We start from the raw sequence: 22,974 nt of genomic DNA on the forward strand, positions 1-22,974 counted from the left end.
AAAGGAGAATCGATTTTCCAATATTGAACACTGAAAGATATTGATACAACAGATTAATATAGATTTAAATTGAGTTTTTTGGTTTTGTTTTTGTTTAGACAGCATAGTGTAGTGATTATGAGCAAGGGCTTTGAGGCTAGGCAGCCCCGAGGTAGCATTACTAGTTACTAGCAGTTTTGGTTTTGGTCTAGTTACTTGTCCTCTCTTGGTCTCTGTTTCTTCAACTGCGTAGATATTGATATTTGCCTCATTGATTAAATAAGACTTCAGATGCAGAGTGCTTAGTTTGTTCCTTGCACCTAATAAACACGTCTCTATTTTATCTTCATAGAGACTTAAGTCTATAGATAACTCAATATAACTCAAAATTAGCAGAAGAGTTGTGTGTGGCTTTTAGATTTTTAATAAAGCAAATAAAGTCAAGCAGCTAAAAATGTGAGAGAGAAAATATTACTCACTAGAAAGGGTTAGACCAGCTGCCAAACTCATCAAATGAATTTGTTGTTCCAGCCAGCTGCCAGTGCACTTGCTCCTGAACTCACTGGTAGAATAAAAGGACAAGGGTCGCCGGGCGCGGTGGCTCAAGCCTGTAATCCCAGCACTTTGGGAGGCCGAGGCGGGTGGATCACGAGGTCGAGAGATCGAGACCATCCTAGTCAACATGGTGAAACCCCGTCTCTACTAAAAGTGCAAAAAATTAGCTGGGCATGGTGGCACGTGCCTGTAATCCCAGCTACTCAGGAGGCTGAGGCAGGAGAATTGCCTGAGCCCAGGAGGCGGAGGTTGCGGTGAGCCGAGATCGCGCCATTGCACTCCAGCCTGGGTAACAAGAGCGAAACTCCATCTCAAAAAAAAAAAAAAAAAAAAAAAAAAAAAGGACAAGGGTCATTGGAATGTGCAGATAACCACGATGTTGGGCTATAGGGAAGGAGGGTACTGTGATATTTTGATTTTAATTTCAGAAAAATAACCTTGATTGCAGCCATATGAATGATCACGGAGACGTTTTAAAAAATCAACATATGGGCCCGGTGTGGTGGCTCATACCTGTAATCCTAGTACTTGGGGAAGCTGAGGCAGGTTAATCACCTGAGGTCAGGAGTTTGAGAGCAGCCTGGCCAACATGGCAATACCCTGTCTCTACTAAAAATACAAAAATTAGCCTGGCATAGTGGCGGACACTGTAATTCCAGCTACTCAGGGAAGCTGAGGCAGAAGAATTGCTTGAACCCTGGAGGCAGAGGTTGCAGTGAGCCGAGATTGTACCATTGCACTCCAGCCTGGGTGAAAGAGCAAAACTCCATCTCAAAAGAAAAAAATCAATGTGTGGTTGAATCACCGCATCCTTTGATGAAAATTAATTATATTTTGGATGACATAGCATCATTACCAAGCAATTGTTTTTGTAGGTTGTTCCTCACCTGATAATGGTGGATGTAGCCAGCTCTGCATTCCTCTAAGCCCAGTATCCTGGGAATGTGATTGCTTTCCTGGATATGACCTACAACTGGACAAAAAAAGCTGTGCAGCTTCAGGTTAGTGCTGTGGTTGTTTGGAACTGTGTCCTTGAAAAAAAATTCATGAAAACCTTTCGTTTAGAAAGATGACAAGTCAATTGCTTTGGTTTCTGGTTAGAAAGTATGATTTTGTATTTTTGAAATGGAAAAAAGGCAAATACATTGTAAATATGAGTTATATGAGTAATAACAATATAACTAGTAATCATGCATTTAAAGAATATTTCTATTCTTAATTAGCATCCCAGAAAGGTTTGCCATATCAGATAGGAAAATCATGACAAGAATAGTCTTAAAACGCTTTATAGTTAAGAGGTATTTAATAAGTATTTGTTGATTGATTTGATTTTTATCTCTCCAGTGAATATAATCACAACACTTTGACAAATTCTGTCTTTTTTATGTCAAAATTTAATATAAATTTGTATGCTTCAGCTATTTTTTTTGTCTTCTGATATTACATCTCTTGCACCCTTCAACAGCCATGGAAATTCTAGATTTATACCAAATTGATTTAATATCTCCTGAAGGCTCATTATGTTTTTGATATATAATGCTCATAATGCTATAACATAATGATGATTCTGTATACCTTGCCCTAGTGAGACCCCAATACTGTTAACTTCTCAGGGCCTCCATTAATATAGCATAACCTAGATTATTAAAATTATCAAGGGTCTTGCTATTAACCCAAATCATCGTGCCTACCTTTAAGAAGTGTCCTGGCCAGGGAAAGTTATTTATTCAAACATGAATGTATATAATCTACTACTATTAGTCTTTCAGCATGTATGAATCAAGAAGATATATAACCCTAAGACTTACATTACTTAGCTATGGTGTTGGTTATTGAATGCTGGCTCTTTCTATAAGTAATTCACTTTTTGTTTTTGTTTTTGTTTTTTAAGAAAAAGTGGTTTAATAGACTCACATGGCTGAGGAGTCCTCATAATTATGGCAGAAGGTGAAAGGCACATCTTACATGGTGGCAGGCAAGAGAGAGAATGAGAACCATGCAAAAGGGGTTTCCCCTATAAAACCATCAGATCTCATGAGACTTATTCACTACCCCAAAAACAGTATGGGGGGTACTGCCCCCATGATCCAATTATCTCTTACCAGATCCCTCCCATAACATGTGGGAATTATAAGCAAACACCTGGAGAGGGAAGAAGCTAGAGATGAAATTCTGGCAATATGTCACCTCCTGGAAGAGGACATCTACTTGCCTGTCTTTACCTATACCACACTAGAGGGAAATTAAGAAAATAAGCACTGTAGAAATTGAGGGGAAAGGTACAGTGAAAGGGAAAAGTCAGAGATGCCTCTTAGTTTCTAAGGCACATTTTAAATGCAGCCATATTTGAAATTTGATTAACAGGACCACAACCATTTTTGCTGTTTGCCAATTCTCAAGATATTCGACAAATGCATTTTGATGGAACAGACTATGGAACTCTGCTCATCCAGCAGATGGGAATGGTTTATGCCCTGGATCACGACCCTGTGGAAAATAAGGTATGGTTTTGTTGCTTGAACAGATGTGGACATGTTGCTGCTCATAATGATTTCATTCCTTTTTATGAGCAGTATTCCATTGTATATATATGAGACACATTTTAAAAATCCACTCATCCATTGATGGACACTTAGACTGATTCCATGACTTTGCTGTTATGAATAGTGCTGTGATAAACATAGAAGTGCAGATGTCTTTTTGATATAATTCTTTTCCATTGGGTAGATACCCAGTAGTGGGATTGCTGGATTAAAAAGTGGTTCTGTTTTTAGCTCTTGAGAAATCTCCATGTTTTTCCCACAGAGGTTTACAACTTTACATTCCCACCTACAATGCATAAGAGTTGTTTTTTCTCTGCATCCTCGCCAAAATCTGTTGTTTTTTGACTTTTTAGTAATAGCCATTCTGATGGGTGTAAGATGCCATATCATTGTGGTTTTCATTTTCATTTCTCTGATGACTAGTGATATTAAGCATTTTTTAAAATATTTATTGGCCGCTTGTATGTCTTCTTTTGAAAAATGTCTGGTTGTGTCCTTTGCCCACTTTTTAATGGGGTTGTTTTTTCTTTGTGAGTTGTTTGAGTTCCTTATAGATTCTGGATGCTAGCCCTTTCTGAACTGCACTGTTTGCAAATATTTTCTCCTATACTGTAGGTTATCTGTTTACTCTGTTGATTATTTCTTTTGCTGTGCAGAAGGTTTTTAGTTTAATTAATTCCCATTTGTCTATTTTTGCTTTTGTTGCATTTCCTTTTGAGGACTTAGTCATGAATTATTTGCCTAGGCAAATGTCCAGAAGAGTTTCTCTTAGGTTTTCTTCTAGGATTTTTATAGTTTCATGTCTTACACTTAAGTGTTTAATCCATCTTCTTTTTTATTTTTTTTGTCTAGTTTCTACTGTTTATGGTGCTCCAATTTCCCCAGCACAATTTACTTAATAAGATCTCCTTTCCCTGGTGTATATTTTTGTGAACTTTGTCAAAGATCAGTTGGTTGTAGGTATATGGCTTAACATCTGGGTTCTCTATTCCATTCCATTGGTCTATGTGTCTGTTTCTATGCTAGTACCATGCTCTTTGGGTTACTATGGCCTTATAGTATAAAAGTCAGGTAGTATGGTGCCTCCAGTTTTATTCTTTTTGCTTAGGATTTTTTGTGCTCTTCAGGCTTATTTTTGGCTTCATATGAATTTTAGGATTGTTTTTTCTAATTATGTGAAGAACGCTGTTGGTAATTTGATAAGAATTGCATTGTATCTGTATATTGCTTTGGGTCATTTTTAAGCAGCCTTATGGAAATTCTCATACTTGTGTGATAGGCTGCATACTAGACTGAAAAAGAACTTTAAACTGATAAGATATTCTATTGAGCAAGATGAATGAATTAAAATGAAATTACAGTCATGCATCACTAATGACAGGTGTGTCATTAGTCAATTTTGTCATTGTGCAAACATCACAGAGTGCAGTTACACAAACATAGATGGTGTAAGCTACACTCACCTAGGCTATATGGTGTAGGTTATTGCGCCTAGGCTACAAACCTGTGTGGATGTTACTATGCTGAATACTGTAGCAATGAAATCACACAATAGTAAATATCTGTGTATCAAAACATAGAAAATGTACAGTAAAAAATATATGGTATAAATGATATTTTTAAATGATACACCTTTATAGGAGACTTACCATGAATGAAGCTTGCAGAACTGGAAGTTGCTCTGGATGAGTCAGTAAGCGAGTGGTGAATTAATATGAAGGCTTAGGACATTACTGTACATTGCTGTAGATAAACACCGAACATTTAGGCTACACTAAACTTATAAAACAATAAAGTAATTGCATTATGACATTGTGAATGCTACAATATCACTAGGTGATAGAAATTTTTCAGTTCCATTATCATCTTACAGAATCACCATAGTATATGCAGTTCAGTGTCAACCGAAATGTCATTACGTGGCATCTGATTGTATAGAAGATTAGAGACTAAAGAAACTTTAGCAAATACCTAGTCTAACGTCCTCATTTTAACAGTTGAGAAAATTGGGGTTAAAGAGTTTATCCAAAGCAATCAAGCAACTAAGTGACAAAACCGGGAACCAGTTTTGACCTGCAGTGACTGTCTCTTGACTTGCAGTGAAGTGGGATGCTATGGACTGAACCCAGCTTGGAGCCCTCATTAATTGCTTCCTTTCAGAAGCCACTATAGTTCAAGCATGATGTCTATGTCATTGACCAGTGATCAAGGGTTAATAAATTACCAATAGCCATAGCAATATGTGCCAGATACACGGCTAAGGAGATATCTACATCTCTGTCTGTCTGTCTAGTGAACCTAGTATTATTATCCTCATTTTACCAAGGAGGAAACTACGATTCTGAGACCTTGAGTAACTTGCTTAAGGTTACACATATCTGGGAAGCAGCCTAGTTGGAGTCGATTTGCAGGTCTGCCTGTCTCCAAAGTCAAGCTCTTAACAGATACACTGTACAACCTAAAGACTAGCACCCTTTGTATGCATTCCACGTTAGTTCAAAAAAAATCAGAAATGCCTGTGTCCTCTTTTGTAGATATACTTTGCCCATACAGCCCTGAAGTGGATAGAGAGAGCTAACATGGATGGTTCCCAGCGAGAAAGGCTCATTGAGGAAACAGTAGATGTCCCAGAAGGTCTTGCTGTGGACTGGATTGGCCGTAGATTCTATTGGACAGACAGAGGGTATGTTTTCTGCCTCAGTTTTAAGCTATGTGGGATGGGAATGATGGGATAGGTAATACTATTGGCTTCATCCTCCACTTTGAACACAGAAAAATGTTGCTGGGCACTTGGCTGGGACTGGAGAAAAGCGGCCACCATCGCTGTCCACATTGCTTCTACTTCCTCCTTTCATAAAGATTGCATCTGTGTGCATGGGAGGATTTTGAAGACTAAGAAAGTAGCCTGAGCCAGGAGCAGAAAACCAGACACTGCATGCTCTCACTCTTAAGTGGGAGTTGAACAATGAGAACACATGGACGTAGGGAGGGGAACATCACACACCGGGACCTGTCGGGTGTTGGGGGCAAGGGGAGGGATAGCATTAAGAGAAATAACTAATGTAGATGACGGGTTGATGGGTGCAGCAAACCACCATGGCACATTTATACCTATGTAACAAACCTGCACGTTCTATACATGTATCCCAGAACTTAAAGTATAATAATAAGAAGAATAAGAAGAAGTAGCCTGTGTTTTGGCCATTCAGGCTGTTGTTATCAAGGAAACCCAAAACCTGTCTGAATATAATCAATAAGCATTCTCTGAGCATCTGCTATGGATATAAGTCTTTCTCCTAGGTCACATGGGAGCTATATAGGAGCATAGGATGTGCTCCATCTTTTTAGTCAGCTCTTCATTTAGCTGGGGAGATAAGGTATATTTCCCCAGCAAAAATATTAATATAAATTCTTGGTCTGAATAGCAGTTCAAGAAATGTCATAAGGCCTCATGTAAATAATCATCAAATGACTGGTGTACATTCTCAGAGGGAGCCACCATGGATTGAGCTTTGGCATGCAAGTGACAAATCTTGGACTAGAATGATGACTTGGGAGTTAACATGCCTGTTCAACAAGCATGAAGGATGGAGGAGAATTGCAGCTGGAGCTGTGAGGAAAGAACATGAGACAAGAGGAACGCTCTGTTTCCCTGTCGTGGGAAACAACAGAACCAGAGTGCCGTTGTGAAACCTCACTCTCAGGGCTGCAGGAAGGGCTACTGTACTTGGTGTGTACGTGGTCTGCGTGAACCTCAGAACTAAATGGCAGGAAGCAGGAAGTGGCTATATCCCTTATGTGTGCTAATGAGAGCCCACTTCCTCACAGAACTGCGAGAGAAGCTGCTAACCACAGATCTTTCACAGAATAATGTAGAGATGCAGCGTGCTCTAGAATATATTCTGAGTAGCTGAAAGCCAGAAAGTGAAGCGATGGCCATCCTTAACATCTGGTGCCAATGCAATCAAGTAAAATAAAATAAAGGAAAATTAGGGTTTCACCTCTGTGAAATCAGCAGTTCTAATACAGAAGGAGAAGTCCCAGGGAATGGGTTTCTATGCTTGGGGGTAGGTGGCTTTTTTTTTTTTTTTTTTTTTTTTTGAGACGGAGTCTCACACTGTGGTTCAGGCTGGAGTGCAGTGGCATGATCTCAGCTCTCTGCAACCTCCGCCTCCATGGTTCAAGCCATTCTTCTGCCTTAGCCTCCTGAGGAGCTGAGGAGCTGGGACTACAGGCACCTACTACCACGCCCAGCTAATTTTTTGTATTTTTAGTAGAGACCAGATTTTACCTTGTTAAACAGGATGGTCTCGATCTCCTGACTCTGTGATCCACCTGACTCGGCCTCCCAAAGTGTTAGGATTACAGACGTGAGCCACTATGCCCACCTGGGGGTAGGTGTTTTATGTCCCAGAATATCTCTTGTAATCAGGATATGAATAATTCCATATAGGTAAAACCTGTATGGGAAACAGTTTTTAAAAAATCAACCAGATGTATGATGTGGTTATCAGTTAATCAATAATATGGCCCTTTTACATCCAAGGTGAGCATATTTTCTTTCATTCATTCATTCATCTAATTATACCTTTATTTCTTTGTAATTTGGGGGTTTATTTATTGAATAACTGCAGTGCACCAGATACTGTGCTTTATATCCATGACACTATGAAATCCCCAAAGTTAAGTTTTGTTATCTACAATTTAAAGATTCAGAAAATTGATAATTGAAGAGGTAAAATAACTTTCCCAAGGTCAGGCAGTCAACAAGTACCACGTGGATCTGTAATTGGAACCCAAGGATGGCTATTTGCATAGTGTGTGCTCTTAATAGTCATAGAGACGTACCACCACCCCAAACCAGCATGGATTTAATATGTGCCTGACTCAGTCATGTGAGAAATTAAAATCAACTTCAGTTGAAATAATTATAAAAATTATAATACTGACCTCGTCTGTGTTGAACCTAGTTAAAAGAGTATTTCAAATGGCAGCTGTGTATAATAACAGAGCTGTACATGGTTGTTCTCATAAGGGTAAACGATGATCAAGATGACAGATGTCAACCACTCTCAGGCCCTCTAAGGATGCCAAGTCTTCTCATATTTCCCCACATTCACAAGGCACCTCTAATTTTAACAGTGTTTGATTAGTAGCACCATGGTACCAACTGCAGAGGCAATGCCTTTGGGAGATAGACAGGCACCGCTGTTTCCTGGAGAATCAGACCCCAAATTCCCAGTTCATTGGCTTCAGTAATAACAAGCCCTTCTTAAGTCCTCCTGGCTATAAAGGCAGCTGCTAAAAGAAAACCTTTAATTTGTCAGGAAATGAGAGGTTTATGGTTTGAAAACCTTGATATTACCTAGAAATTGGGCTTAAATACCTGAAATTCCAATCTCATAATATTAAATCACATGGTGACTCTTAGCCAATCAAAAGAGCCAAACTGGGATGCCTGCAGTTCCTTTTGGCATAGGAAAAGACAGACTCAAATTAACATCTAACTGTAGGAAGGAAGCAAATTGATAATTTCAATGGTAATGCTGTTATTTAGTATCAAGGAATACTGATTCCTAAGGTCAATTGCCCAGTAAAGAATCAAGAGGGTAAAAATATAAGCTGTTTGCTCATTTTTTTTGAGGTAACAAAAGCTAATATAAGGTAAAAAAAAATCACTCTTTTAGGGTTTTTGATGGACACCTCTTACCCTAGAAGGGGAGTGAGTTTGTCCCTTGGAGGATCTCAGTGGTACTGGGACGATAGATAATGGATTGACAGACAAGGACACACCACTAGATTAAGGGTGATGCTTGAACTCCCATGAACCCAAATGTCCCTGCTGGTCTTTGCTTTCTCATTTCCAACACTGGAGTTTGAGGTTTGCTCTCTAGCTGAATCAAATAGAAGTATATTATTAGGTGAACACTTTGGGAGAGCTTTAAAAGTAAATTCCAGCAATCCTGCCTTGAGACAGCTCCACAGTCAGGAGCTTATGTAGTTTTCAAGTCCCGTCACCTAACTCCTGCCTGAAACAGAATTTAGAAATGATGTCTCTCGTCTCTAAGATGATTAGAGATCATCATGAGATCAGAACTGACAGTTTCATCTCCCCTGGTCACAAGCAAGTGGCCTCAGAATTTCTTCCCTCCCACCAAGGGAAGAGGCCCAGCGACAGTTGTGTCTGAGAACAGAACTTAACACATTAAGTTCAAAAATATCTTCCACCCGGCAGTATCCTTCCTAGGACCATTTCGTCCGGGAGCAAAATTATCTTTTTAAAGTGGCACTGGAGTAGAAATGGTTTCAAATTCTCCACTGCGTCTAGCTGGTAGTTTGCAAAGTGTTCCAGATGCAGCATAGGCACTGAGCCACTTTTACCTTCTCCTTTCATCTGTGTGCTGTCTGCGAGAGGCATATAGAGCCCTGTTCCCTACACAGTGCCTGCAAAATAGAGTTAGTGAACCAGCCACTGGAGAAGGTCTTAGCATTCTGTAAAACTGAGAGCAGGGAGTGGTACTACTCTGTTTCTAGGCAGACTTGTGACATTGCCCTCAAGAGCAAGGTGAGAGACGTTTAACAGATGTTTATTGAATGAATTAAAGGTGGTTATATTTTCTAGTTTGAAGTAGGGAAACAGGGAAAGGAGGCAGTACATGGGGGAAGGGAGGCTCTTCTTAGCCCTATTTATATCCCCTCTGTCTGTGGTCCCATCTGCTCCAAGCAGCAGCTCAGAGGCCTCATTCGCTCCTGAAGGGGGCAGGGATGCTATAGAGTTGTGTATAGCATTTGAATCCATCCAGTTTTATCTCATCACCATCATCTCCTGCCTGCCTTGCTCTTTTCACACTAAAGTCACAGCAAACTTTCTAAAATGCAAGTATGACTGCCCCACATTCTTTAGGTCCTGCACTTTAGAACTTCAGACAGGCACGTTTCCTTCCTTAGGGTACCCTTTCCATCCCCACTCACCTTTGCCTGGCTGCCTGCTTCTCATCCTCGTTTGTTATTATCTCCAGGAATCCTTCTCTGCTTGGCTGGGCTACCCACCCTGCCACCCTCCCAGGGTCTTCCAATTATATTCTTTACATCCTTCTTCTCAGCGTGTGCTTTCATGTGCTGTGTTATAATCCCCTCTCCCTCTTTCCCCTCTTACCTTCCCCTACCTCCTCCTCCCTCCCTTTCCCACCACCTTTTCTTTCCCTCCCCATCCACCTAACCCTTTCTCTTCCCCTCCCACCTCTGCCTCCCTCTCCGTCTGTTCCTGTTGAACTGTGAGCTCCATAAGGACAGAGACGGGGTTTTATTTACTATTGTATCTCCAGTGCTTAGTCCAATCCCTGGCACACAGTAGGTGCTCAATAAATATTTGACAAATAAATAAAAAAAATCAGGAAATAAGAATTTTATACCCTGCAAGATTCCATTGGGTTCTTTTTTAATGTAAAGATTAGCAAGAAATATTTCAGTACAATTGGCCTTCTTTATCTGCAGACTCCATGTCTGAGGATTCAACCAACCTTGGATCAAAAATATTCAAAAATTAAGTTAAAAATAAGAATACATCCGTAAAAATAATGCAAATGAAAACCAATAACTTATAACAGTTATTTACATGGAATTTACATTATATTTGGTATTATAAGTAAGCTAAAGATGATTTAAAGTAAACAGAGGAATGTACATAGATTGTATCTGAATACTGTGCCATTTTATATTAGGGAATTGAGCATCTTCAGAGAGTTCTGGTACCAATCTCCCACAGATGCTGAGGGACAATTGTACACCCATTTGTCTTTGCATTAAATGAAATAAAATTTAAGCCAATGTAAATCTCCATGTATTGTCCTTCTGCTGGCTTGTCACCCTCCTCTTCACGATCCCACAAGGCTAACAGTCTCTTTGCTTCTGGCTTCCCTTGGTTTCAGCAGGAGACTGGCGGTCATAAAGAGAATGCCCTCACCCAGCCACCCACACAATCCCCTTTTATCTTATCCTGTCATTGTGCATTTTCAATACCTGCAATAAATATTGAGATATTAATTAAAAGTATTTAAAAATATAATATTTGTGGGCTTATTGCAGCTCCTTTGTTTGTGGACGGTGGGGAGGAGGAGAAAGAATAAGAGAGGGAGAGAGAAACAGAGAGATAGGAGCTGGTTTAGAATGCCTATCTTTGCATTTCAGAAAGAGGAAAAAGGGGTATTTTTGTTTGAAAAGTAAATTTGTTATAACAAACTCCCTTATTGTGCACATACTTTAGGACATCTCTGATTGGAAGGAGTGATTTAGATGGAAAACATCCCGAAATAATAATTAAGGAGAACATCTCTCAACCACGAGGAATTGCTGTTCATCCAATGGCCAAGTAGGTATTTGTAAAAATAAGCCACTGCTCTACAGAGGTCATGTGACAGTTCATTGTTGATATGCTAGTGTGCAAAACCACAGACCAAGAAAATCCATGCAATTTGTTCAAATCTTCAGAAATGATATGGCTAGCATGAATTCCTCATCCTTTTAGTGTCTTGATTTTCTACTCTTGTATAATAATGTTATTGTTAATAGGCTCTTTTAAGTAAATTCAATTTCTTTTTGAAAGAAAAATACGTTGTATTTCATTTACTGACTAGACTGACTCATCTATTTTCTTTTTTTTTTGAGACGCAGTTTCGCTCTTGTTACCCAGGCTGGAGTGCAATGGCGCGATCTCGGCTCACCGCAACCTCCACCTCCTGGGCTCAGGCAATTCTCCTGCCTCAGCCTCCTAAGTAGCTGGGATTACAGGCACGCGCCACCATGCCCAGCTAATTTTTTGTATTTTTTTTTAGTAGAGACGGGGTTTCACCATGTTGACCAGGATGGTCTCGATCTCTCGACCTCATGATCCACCCGCCTTGGCCTCCCAAAGTGCTGGGATTACAGGCTTGAGCCACCGCGCCCGGCAGAGACTCATCTATTTTCTTTAAAAATCTGCGGTTGTTTACTCAAAAGAAAAGGATATTTGCATTGTATGACATATGAGTTTTATTTAGAAAAATCATAACTTCAAATGAGAGATCATTCCTAGATTTTAGATGACAGAAAATTGAAATTGTGAAAGGTTAGAAGACTATGCTGTTAGTTGTGAATCAGTGACAAATTTTTATTTAGAGATTAAAGGACAATAAAGGATTTCTTCTTAGTTGTTAAAAAAAGAAGATAAAAACCAACCCTATTTTATTTACGCTGGAAATTTCTCAATGATTGATGGGTGATAATATATTGATAGTAGTTGATTATTGATTTGGAGCCAGCCAAATGATTAAAACTATGAGAATGTAATCATTTTTAAACAGGCCAATGAAAAGATATGAACCATACTGACTTCAAAAAATATGTACCCAGCACATGATTTATGGAAGTTAAAATTAACTGAGTTAATAGAGTACATTGCATAAAACTGGATAACAGATAAATATGATCTTTCCTTTATGTTACAGTTTTACAAATCCAGTGAATTTTACATACACATAACAGAAGAACAGCGTAGCAAGATTTCATTGCCTTTTTGCAGTACAAAATGCTAATTCAAGAATATTTTACTTAAAAACACTTTTGATTCGTCATATACTGCAATTTTTAAACTAATTTCTTTTTTAATCTGATGATCTGAGCCTTAATTCAACATCTCTTTTCAAAGATGCTTTACATAGACAAGTTAATTGTTCTGCTTTTGAAAATTATTTGTCCAACACACAGTGCTATCTCTTCCTCTGTATTCCTTAGTGTGCCACCTTGGCATATTACGAAGTAATTTACATTGATATTTTTGAAGATGAAAGAACAGAATAATGTCTTTTGTGCAGATATTATTTGTTGTGTGCTTTCTTGATTAAAGGAGATTATTCTGGACTGATACAGGGATTAATCCACGAATTGAAAGTTCTTCCCTCCAAGGCCTTGGCCGACTGGTTTTAGCCAGCTCTGATCTCATCTGGCCCAGTGGAATAACGATAGACTTCTTAACTGACAAGTTGTACTGGTGCGATGCCAAGCAGTCTGTGATTGAAATGGCCAATCTGGATGGTTCAAAACGCCGAAGACTTACCCAGAACGATGTAGGTGAGGCTTTGGGTTGGGTGATATCTTCATCTTGACTGAGCATTTATGAGTGTTAAATACAAAATATGTTTACACACACACACACATCCACCCCCCCCCCCCACACACACACACACTTGGCTATATGGGTGAATATGGAATAGAGACAGACTTCTCCAGGGAATCATGAGCTGCAAGGCTTACCTTAACATTGGAATACCAGGTAAAAAATAGTGTTGTATAATCGTTTCTCTTTCCCAAAAGTACCAAAATCAGAATGAAAATATTAAAATTTTCTAAACTCCTTTAGGAATAAGAACTTGGTTCAGCTGTTTTCATTTCTTATGTTTTAGAAAATGTGGTTCACAACAGTGATAATGTAGGCACTTTTAGGCATGCATGAATATCAGTTGGTAATGTGTGGTAAAATGGCTATGGGATTATATAAACAGTGGGAAATTGATTTTGCTCCAGGAAGGTACAAAGACAGTATTTGAACTGGGCCTTGTGGTAAATAGATGATAAAAGATTATAAGCCTGCAAAAATTGGTCTTCGCATGTTAGTACTTCCAGGATATGTTGACTAAACTTAATTCTGAATTTAGTGGAGGGGCATTGAATGTTCTTATGTGTGTGTTGGCATATTTGGAGAGCTGGTTAGGTAAAGTATAGGACAGGTGTCCCCAAACTTTTTACACAGGGGGCCAGTTCACTGTCCCTCAGACCGTTGGAGGGCCGCCACATACTGTGCTCTCACTGACCACCAATGAAAGAGGTGCCCCTTCCTGAAGTGCAGTGGGGGACCGGATAAATGGCCTCAGGGGGCCGCATGCGGCCCGCAGGGGCCGTAGTTTGGGGATGCCTGGAGGAGTTTGATTGGAATTTGGAGGGAAGGAAGTCTATAGTGGTTGCCCAGGCAACAATTAGTGATGGCCTGAGATTGAACATTGTCATTTAAAAGTGGAATGAAGGATTATGGTATTAAAAATTATTGTGGATAGAAATTAAGAGTATTTTGTAACATTGCATATAGGAAATGAGAGTCAGGGAAGTGTGGAAGATATTTTGGAGAGTTAGAAACTAGTTGGGAAGGTGAAAAAATTGGTCTGTCTCATTTAGGAAGAAGCTAACAAATGAATAATCTGTCTAAGACATCTATTTTACCCATTTTCTTTGGTTCAAGATAAGTATAATTTAAAATTTTGGGGGCCGGGGGCAGTGGCTCACGCCTGTAATCCCAGCACTATGGGAGGCCGAGGTGGGCAGATCACGAGGTCAAGAGATCGAGACCATCCTGGCCAACATGGTGAAACCCTGTCTCTACTAAAAATACAAAAAAAAAAAAAAAAAATAGCTGGGTGTGGAGGCGCACACCTGTAGTCCCAGCTACTTGGGAGGCTGAGGCAGGAGAATAGCTTGAACCCGGGAGGCAGAGGTTGCAGTGAGCCAAGGTTGCACCACTGCACTCCAGCCTGGCACCTGGTGACAGTGAGACTCTGTCTCAAAAAAAAAAAAAAAAAAAAAAAAAAAAAAAAAAAAAAAAATTGGGGGCTGAGACCATGGTGATTTAAAAAAAAATTAAAATATAATGTATTTCTAAGATTCTCTAAAAATTAAAGATATACTTCACAATAAGTGATATGCTTATGTACAACCTTAGACTTTATCATCCATTTACTTCAGGGCTATTTATTGAGATATAGGAACTGGAGATACACTGGAGACTAAAACAAATATGATTTTTGTAAAGTCAAGGAATCTAGTGTAGAATACATACATTATTTAAAAAATAAATTTTTAAAAAAACAAACAAAACCAAAAAAACCATCATCCAGGCTGGGCATAGTGGCTCACACCTGTAATCCTAGCACTTTGGGAGGCCAAGGCAGGAGGATCACTAGAACCCAAAAGTTTTGAGTCCAGCCTGGCCAACATGGCAAAACCCTGTCTCTACTAAAAATACAAAAATTAGCTGGGCATGGTGGCAAGCACCTGTAATCCCTCTGCTACTCAGGAGGCAGAGGTGAGAAAATCACTTGAGCCTGGGAGGTTGAGGCTGTAGTGACCCGTGATCGCGCAGCTGCACTCCAGCCTGGGTGATAGAGTGAGACCCTGTCCAAAAAAACAAAAAACAAAAAATACATCATCCAAAGAAATGTAAAATTGTAGCTTTGACATAAAAAGGTACAAAGGAATTTGAAAATTTCTGGCTGGAATGTGAAGACACCATATTCTAAACCAAAAAGCATAGCAGATACTTTGTGAATCATTTATATTGCTACTATATGACTAATCTAACTGACTATTGAAGGCCATTATTAAATAATTTTATATTAAATTATGTAAGTAACATTCTCATCATTATAGTGCCATCTATTGGTATACATATGGTAGCTTCCCAACTGACAGTTCAGGATTTCTAACAGTGGATGTTATGTGCTCTTACCACAGAAATGATAACTGAGATAGTGCATTTGTTAGTTGGCTAGATTCAGTCATTCCACAATGTATATATATATTTAAAACATCATGTTGTACATGATAAAAACATATATTATCTATTAAATATGTATTTTAAGAGGTTTATGGTCTTCTTAATTTAAAATACAATTAATTGTGGCTCTTCTGTAAACAAAAAATAGGAAAGATTATGATTAGTGTGGGGTGTTTGTTGAAACACTATAGCTAATGCTAACATGTGCTTCCACATGGATGAATTCCTGAGGATACTATGCCAAGTGAAATAAGCTAGTCACAAAAAGACACGTACTGTACAATTCCAATTATTTGAGGTATCTAGAGTAGCTAAATTCATAGGAAAAAAAATGTATGAATTTTTTCATATGAATTTGAAATGAGGGAGAGGAAATGAGAAGTGGTTTAATGGACATAGAGTTTCAGTTTTGCAAGATGAAAAAATTCTAGAGATTTGCTGTACAACAATGTGTGAATGTACTTAACACTACTGAACTTAGAAATGGTTGAGATGGTAAGTTTTCCGTTATGCTCTTTCAACATGATAAAAAAAAGCACTATAGCTATTTTTAAAATTCCCTTGTGTACTTAAGCCTTTAATTTGCGACCAAGGACTAGAGACTAAAATGAATCTTTTTTTTTTTTTTTTTTTTTTTTTTTGAGACGGAGTTTCGCTCTTGTTACCCAGGCTGGAGTGCAATGGCGCGATCTCGGCTCACCGCAACCTCCGCCTCCTGGGTTCAGGCAATTCTCCTGCCTCAGCCTCCTGAGTAGCTGGGATTACAGGCACGCGCCACCATGCCCAGCTAATTTTTTGTATTTTTAGTAGAGACGGGGTTTCACTATGTTGACCAGGATGGTCTCGATCTCTTGACCTCGTGATCCACCCTCGTCGGCCTCCCAAAGTGCTGGGATTACAGGCTTGAGCCACCGCGCCCGGCTAAAATGAATCTTAATGACCTCGGTCAGCAATGGTAAGCGGAGACTCATTGAAACCGGGACAAGTTATTTGAGTTTGCCACCAGTAGGGGAAGACATTCATTCTAATCTGTCAAACGTTTACAAAGCCGGGCGCGGTGGCTCAAGCCTGTAATCCCAGCACTTTGGGAGGCCGAGGCGGGTGGATCACGAGGTCGAGAGATCGAGACCATCCTGGTCAACATGGTGAAACCCCGTCTCTACTAAAATACAAAACATTAGCTGGGCATGGTGGGGCGCGTGCCTGTAGTCCCAGGTACTCTGGAGGCTGAGGCAGGAGAATTGCCTGAACCCAGGAGGTGGAGGTTGTGGTGAGCCGAGATTGCGCCATTGCACTCCAGCCTGGGTAACAAGAGTGAAACTCCGTCTCAAAAAAAAAAAAAAAAAAAAAAAAAAGAAAAAAAAAAAAACGTTTACAAAAAGAGTGGCCTGTGGGAACGTGAGTAGCCTTGATTAAAACATCCATCTTGAGCTTCCTTAGCTTTAGTCTCTAACCCAGGCGTCCCCAGACTTTTTACACAGGGGGCCAGTTCACTGTCCCTCAGACTGTTGGAGGGCCGCCACATACTGTGCTCCTCTCACTGACCACCAATGAAAGAGGTGCCCCTTCCTGAAGTGCGGCGGGGGCGGATAAATGGCCTCAGGGGGCTGCATGCGGCCCGTGAGCCGTAGTTTGGGGACGCCTGCTCTAACTACTTGAGATAGAACGTTAAAACATTCCCCTGTGTGTTCGATACCTGCATGCCTTCTCAGAGTAGTTCCAGTGGCACGGAGAGGTAGGATTGATGGAGGTAGCTCAGAAGGATGCCCACTTACTGTCAGTAGGAGCCATGAACATGGAGGCAGCAGATAATAAATGACTCTTCCAAAAACTTGGCTAAAAGGGAAGGAAAGAGACCAAGAGGAGCTAGAGGGGTCACAGGGATAAGGAGATGAAGATGGGAGAGAGGATATTAGACAGAAGGAACGAAGCCAGTGGAATGAAGCGAGTGAAGATGTAAGAGAAAGAGGTGGTTGTTGATGAATCTAGGCCCTAGAGAAGGCAGGAAGGGTGACCTCAGGGGCATAGGTCAATATTAAACAAGGAGAGAGGAAAGGAGGTGGGGCACTAATGCAGACAAATGTGTTGGTGGAGATGGGAACATAGAGAGAGACTCTTACACAATTACCTCAAATTTTGGAAAATCCTTATGACAACCTGTGAATTTGACCTACCGCTTATTACTGCTGCTCAAAAGAGTAGGATCCTAAGGCAAACAGTGGTAAGATAAGTCACTTGAGTTCAGTCTATAAGTAGTGATAGATGTACTAAACAAATAAAATTCCGCCTTTGCCACCTCCTTGGTGCTAGGAAGACAATCAGCCCACATTCTCCCACTCTGCAAATGTTGGGTGATAATAGGCTTTGCTGGGACCTCATACCACTGGGCTCCCATTTTAAGGCGAGGTTCCCTCCTCACCTGGGCTCTCCTTGAGGCAGGTGTAAGTCAGTGGCTCGCTCATAACTTGCTGAATAGCTAAAGAGTTGATTTAGTGTAGGAATGGTGTGTAAATTTCAAGCCTTGTCCTTTCCGTAAATAGTCATTGCAAAGACAAAGAAGGTGTATTTAACAAATTTGAATTGTTTCCAGGTCACCCATTTGCTGTAGCCGTGTTTCAGGATTATGTGTGGTTCTCAGACTGGGCTATGCCATCAGTAATAAGAGTAAACAAGAGGACTGGTAAAGATAGAGTACGTCTCCGAGGCAGCATGTTGAAGCCCTCATCACTGGTTGTGATTCATCCATTGGCAAAACCAGGTACACACTGGAGATGTTACACCATCTTTCTTTGGCAGGAATCTACAACTATTTTAATTGTTTGATGTCATGCAGTCGGGGTCGGGGTGGAGGGGATTTTGAAATTTTCACTAACTGTGTAGATGTTAAGATTTTTCTAGGATTTAGGTTTAAGACAATATGGTAGTTTGATAATTGGGACTTTATCCCTTCAATTTCATCTATTTTCTTGAACAACTCTTACTTACCTGCTACATTTCAAAGAGCCTTGGGTTAAAGGCACTAAGGGCAGGCAATTTAGACACGGACAGTGGACCCTTGGACCTTCCCATACCCCTGAGGGTGCCAGTGAGTGGGTGTCAGCCAGGAGTGAGCCAATGAAAAAGGCATCTCGCATTTTATAGTAGCTCTTTTTTCTGAATTGCTCTTTGTCAGTTTGACTGGACGATGAATCAGGAAATACGAATCACATTTGACTAAAGAGCTTCTTGAACAAAAGTACTGGCTATACTCAGTACTCATAAGGTAATAACATTCTGGCTTTATCTTAGAATCAGTGGCTTCTTGGGGGAACTCTTCTGAAATAACCATTGCTACACCCTCTGTTTAGATCCACTGCGTTTCTCTCCCTAAAAGCTGTAGCTTCCGAAAAGCAAGCTGTAGACTTGGATTCATAGCATCCTTTTCATCTCCAGACTCACCTGTGAATTTGCCTCTTTTCTCCACTAGGAGCAGATCCCTGCTTATATCAAAACGGAGGCTGTGAACATATTTGCAAAGAGAGGCTTGGAACTGCTTGGTGTTCGTGTCGTGAAGGTTTTATGAAAGCCCCAGATGGGAAAATGTGTCTGGCTCTGGATGGTCATCAGCCGTTGGCAGGTAGTATAATAAATTATGTATCACATTATCTAACTTTGGTGCAGGAATACAGCTGTACATCCATCTCTGTGCTTTCACTGATTTTTAATATTTTGGACGTTAAAAGCTTTCCTGTTTTTAGGAATGCTAAGAATTTGTTTGTTTGTTATCCTCTGTTGGGTTTTGAGTTCCTTATTACAGGCACAATTCAATTGACCTCTAGTGATAAAAGTCTTAAGTTCCAAGCCCTCCACCTCCCCATCTATAGTGGAGTGGGTCTCAACCTTGGAACGAAATGTCAAAATTGTATCACCTCACAAAAATGTTTAGAGATATTTTGTTTAGAAGTTTTACATCCTCAATTTTAGAGGTGGTAGTATATGATCTCCCTATCACATGACGAGCCTTAATAGGAAAAGCAAAGTCCTTTATAAAAAATAACTTCAAGATATCAAATAAATGTGGGAAATCCAGCCTGAGAAGGCTTGTGATGTGCTTTTTTACAAACTAGATATGACTCTGAGGAAAAGGAAGAGTGAGCTGAGTGTGACGTATACCCAGTAGCACAAAGTTGCCTCCCTGGAATGTGCACCCAAACAATCGGAGCATCTTTGGATTCATCCCTTGGTATCTTTCTTCCAGAAATATACCAAAGATAATTTACTTTTTATTAAATTTTTAAAAAGCTATATTTATCTGGTAAGCATGGTATAAATATAAGTAAAGTGACAGATTGATGAAAAATGAATAAATCTAGCCACGGACCAGAATTGGATACTTTGGATTTTCAGAACTTTCTATTAATTGTTGCCTTAGTTCAACAGTTCTCAAACCTCGTGGTTTCAGGATCCCTTTACACTCTTAAAAGTTATTGAGAACCTCAAAGAGTTTTTATGTATATCTGTCAGTATTTATGATGTGAAAATTTACAACGCAATTAAGAAATCTATTGACATTACAACAATAAGTGTATCTATTAACGTATATTTTATAAAAGTACCTGAAATCAGTACATTTTCCAAAGCAAAAAATATGTATCTAGAAGAGTGCCATTGTTTTACACTGATAACTCTAATGTCTGTCTTACAGAGGGCAGCTGGATTCTCATATCCACATCTATGTTAAATCTGTCATCATGGGTCATCTTGGTTGAAGTCTATGAACAGAGTCTGGCCTCACATAGACATAGAGTTGGAAAAGGGCTATTACAACAGCCTTTTGAGGTGCCTTTTTTGGATATAGACGGTAGTTTCTTAAAGCTTAGCTGCAGTGTGGAATCTGACATTGGCAACAGTTATTGCCAGCTGTATTCCTGGAGGTGCTAGGCTCACTTCATTTTTTGAGGAAAAGTGAATGTTTGCTATGTACCCAAGTCTTAATTGCACAATTTTTATTTTATTTTTTTAAGTAAAATAAGGTGCTATGAAAGAAGAGGTCAGTTTCAGCTCACAATTCAAAAACTACTTGTGTTTTTCCTGTAGATAACCATCATAACTTCAGTATGCGCTGAAAGAATCTATATGTATTTCTTATTTTTATTACATAGAATGTTAAAAAGCTGTGTAATGGTCGAGAGTTTTAAAATTAATAATTCTTATTGATTCAAAACAATCTTCTTGTGAAACTGGATTTTATTTTTATTTTTTGAGACAGGGTATCCCTTTGTTGCCCAGGCTGGAGTACAGTGGCACGATCATGGCTCGCTGCAGCCTTGTACCCCCAGGCTCAAGTAGCTGGATCCCACCTTAGTCTCCTAGTAGCTGGGACCACAGGCATGCACAGCCGTGCCTGGCTAATTTATTTTTTTATTATTATTATTTTTATTTTTTTGTGGAGAAAAGATCTTGCTATGTTGCCCAGGCTGGTCTTGAACTTCTGGCCTCAAGTGGTCCTCCCACCTCAGCTTCCCAAAGTGCTGTGATTGCAGTTGTTAGCTACCCTGCCCAGCCAATTTTTTTTTCCTTTTCCTTTATTTATTATTTATTATTTTTATTTTTTTGAGACAGGGTCTTGCTCTGTTACCCAGGCTGGAGTGCAGTAGCATGATCTCAGCTCACTGCAACCTCTACCTCTGGGGTTCAAGAGATTCCTCTGCCTCAGCCTCCAGAGTAGCCAGGATTACATGTGTGCACCACCATGCCCAGCTAATTTTTGTATTTTTAGTAGAGATGGAGTTTCACCATGTTGGCCAGGCCGATCTCAAACTCATGGCCTCATGTGATCCACCCGTCTTGGCCTCCCAGAGTGCTGGGATTACAGGTATGAACCACTGTACCCAGTCTTTTTTCTTTTTCTTCTTTTTAAATGTGAGTGTGTGGCGGTAGAGAGCTCAGTTGCTGGTAGAGTTTGCTGTCATTTCCTTTTTTCATACTAAGGCACCAGCAGTTACCCACATTCCTTTGGCCATAACAGTACAAATGTGAACATGGTGGAAAAAGGCAATTAACTTTATTGTATTATTAAGAAAAGGCTTATGACTTTAGAGACTCTCTGAAGGATGATCCCAGAATTCTGAGGATTACAATTTGGAAAACTGCTATCTTACGGAATTCATTTCTCCCCTGTTCTGAGAGTGGAGAGTGCATGAATCTTACACCTGTATTAAATCATGACTTTTTTGTGTCCTTTCATATTATAAAATGTAGGTAAAATCAGGCTAAAATAAGCATGAAAGCAGTGTAAAGGAGAAAGAATGTGTATGGAAGACAAGCTGGGGAGATCACCTCTCTGTTTTGTCCTTAATAACCGTGGGCTGTGATTATAAGCTGATTATTCCCCAAGGATTTTGGTATTTTACTCCTGTTTTTTGCCAGTACCTGAAAGAGTCCTATCTTTCTTCCCTATGGGTTCCTTATCCCCAAATCATTAAGTGCTCAGTGAAAATGAGAGGGTATGGGATAGCAGCGTGAGGTTTACTAAGTTACCAAGACCCTGACAGTTTGAATCCTCTTACTAAGGATGAGTCTGCACTCACAACAAATGAATAATCATAAATATAAATTAAATCAAGCTTTTTTTTTTAAACAGAAAAGCCAAATTTAATTGCATTTATTGACCATCAATAGGTGGTGAAGCTGATCTAAAGAACCAAGTAACACCACCGGACACCTTATCTAAGACCACAGTGTCAGAAGATAACATCACAGAGTCTCAACACATGCTAGTGGCTGAAATCTTGGTGTCAGGTATGAATAACTTGTTCTCTAATGTACCTTTGGCTCCAGAAGTTTCCGTCTTACTGATGAGAAATTTTGAATTACCTTTCTACCTTAATATTGGCTAAGTTCTACACAAGGCTAATAAAGCCAAACCTTGGTCTCAAGTCTGTCTCTTCTGAATGATGTGCCTGAGAAATAGGGCTGCATATTAGTCTGGACATGAACAGTACGTCCTGAGAGTCTTTGGATGAGAGTCTTTGTTCTTTGAAGAAATACAACCTGGAAACAAAAGCAAAACACAGGACAACATATTTGAATGTATCTCCATCCATATCTGATATTTTTGGTATTTGGTCCACCTGGCTGTTTTTCCATTAGCCTGAAAAGTTGATAGTAATTGATAAGCAAATACAGGTCGACCACTTCAACGGCTGCAGAAAGTCCACAAACAGCAAATGTTGGAATTCTTTTCTTCTATGTTGCACATTTGTCACCAAAATGCCAAATCTTGTGTTCAGTAAGTAACAACTTTAGAGAACCTAAGTCTGTTTTTTTTTTTTTTTTTTT

At 39.7% G+C, this 22,974-nt stretch overlaps 1 protein-coding gene across 5 annotated transcripts in view; it reads left to right on the forward strand.

Moving 5' to 3' along the window:
• Positions 1-22,974, forward strand: part of EGF (epidermal growth factor) — a 103,235-nt gene that overhangs the window by 48,152 nt on the left and 32,109 nt on the right. For all 5 annotated transcript variants that reach the window (XM_039468423.2, XM_039468427.2, XM_039468425.2 and 2 more), the window contains 8 exons: positions 1,410-1,535; positions 2,899-3,035; positions 5,612-5,760; positions 11,341-11,445; positions 12,958-13,181; positions 18,245-18,412; positions 19,121-19,270; positions 22,315-22,434. In XM_039468423.2, coding sequence (XP_039324357.1) covers positions 1,410-1,535; positions 2,899-3,035; positions 5,612-5,760; positions 11,341-11,445; positions 12,958-13,181; positions 18,245-18,412; positions 19,121-19,270; positions 22,315-22,434 — 1,179 coding nt within the window. The remainder of the gene's footprint in view (positions 1-1,409; positions 1,536-2,898; positions 3,036-5,611; positions 5,761-11,340; positions 11,446-12,957; positions 13,182-18,244; positions 18,413-19,120; positions 19,271-22,314; positions 22,435-22,974) is intronic.

Source organism: Saimiri boliviensis, chromosome 3 (genome assembly GCF_048565385.1).
Source record: "Saimiri boliviensis isolate mSaiBol1 chromosome 3, mSaiBol1.pri, whole genome shotgun sequence".
NCBI lineage: Eukaryota > Metazoa > Chordata > Mammalia > Primates > Cebidae > Saimiri > Saimiri boliviensis.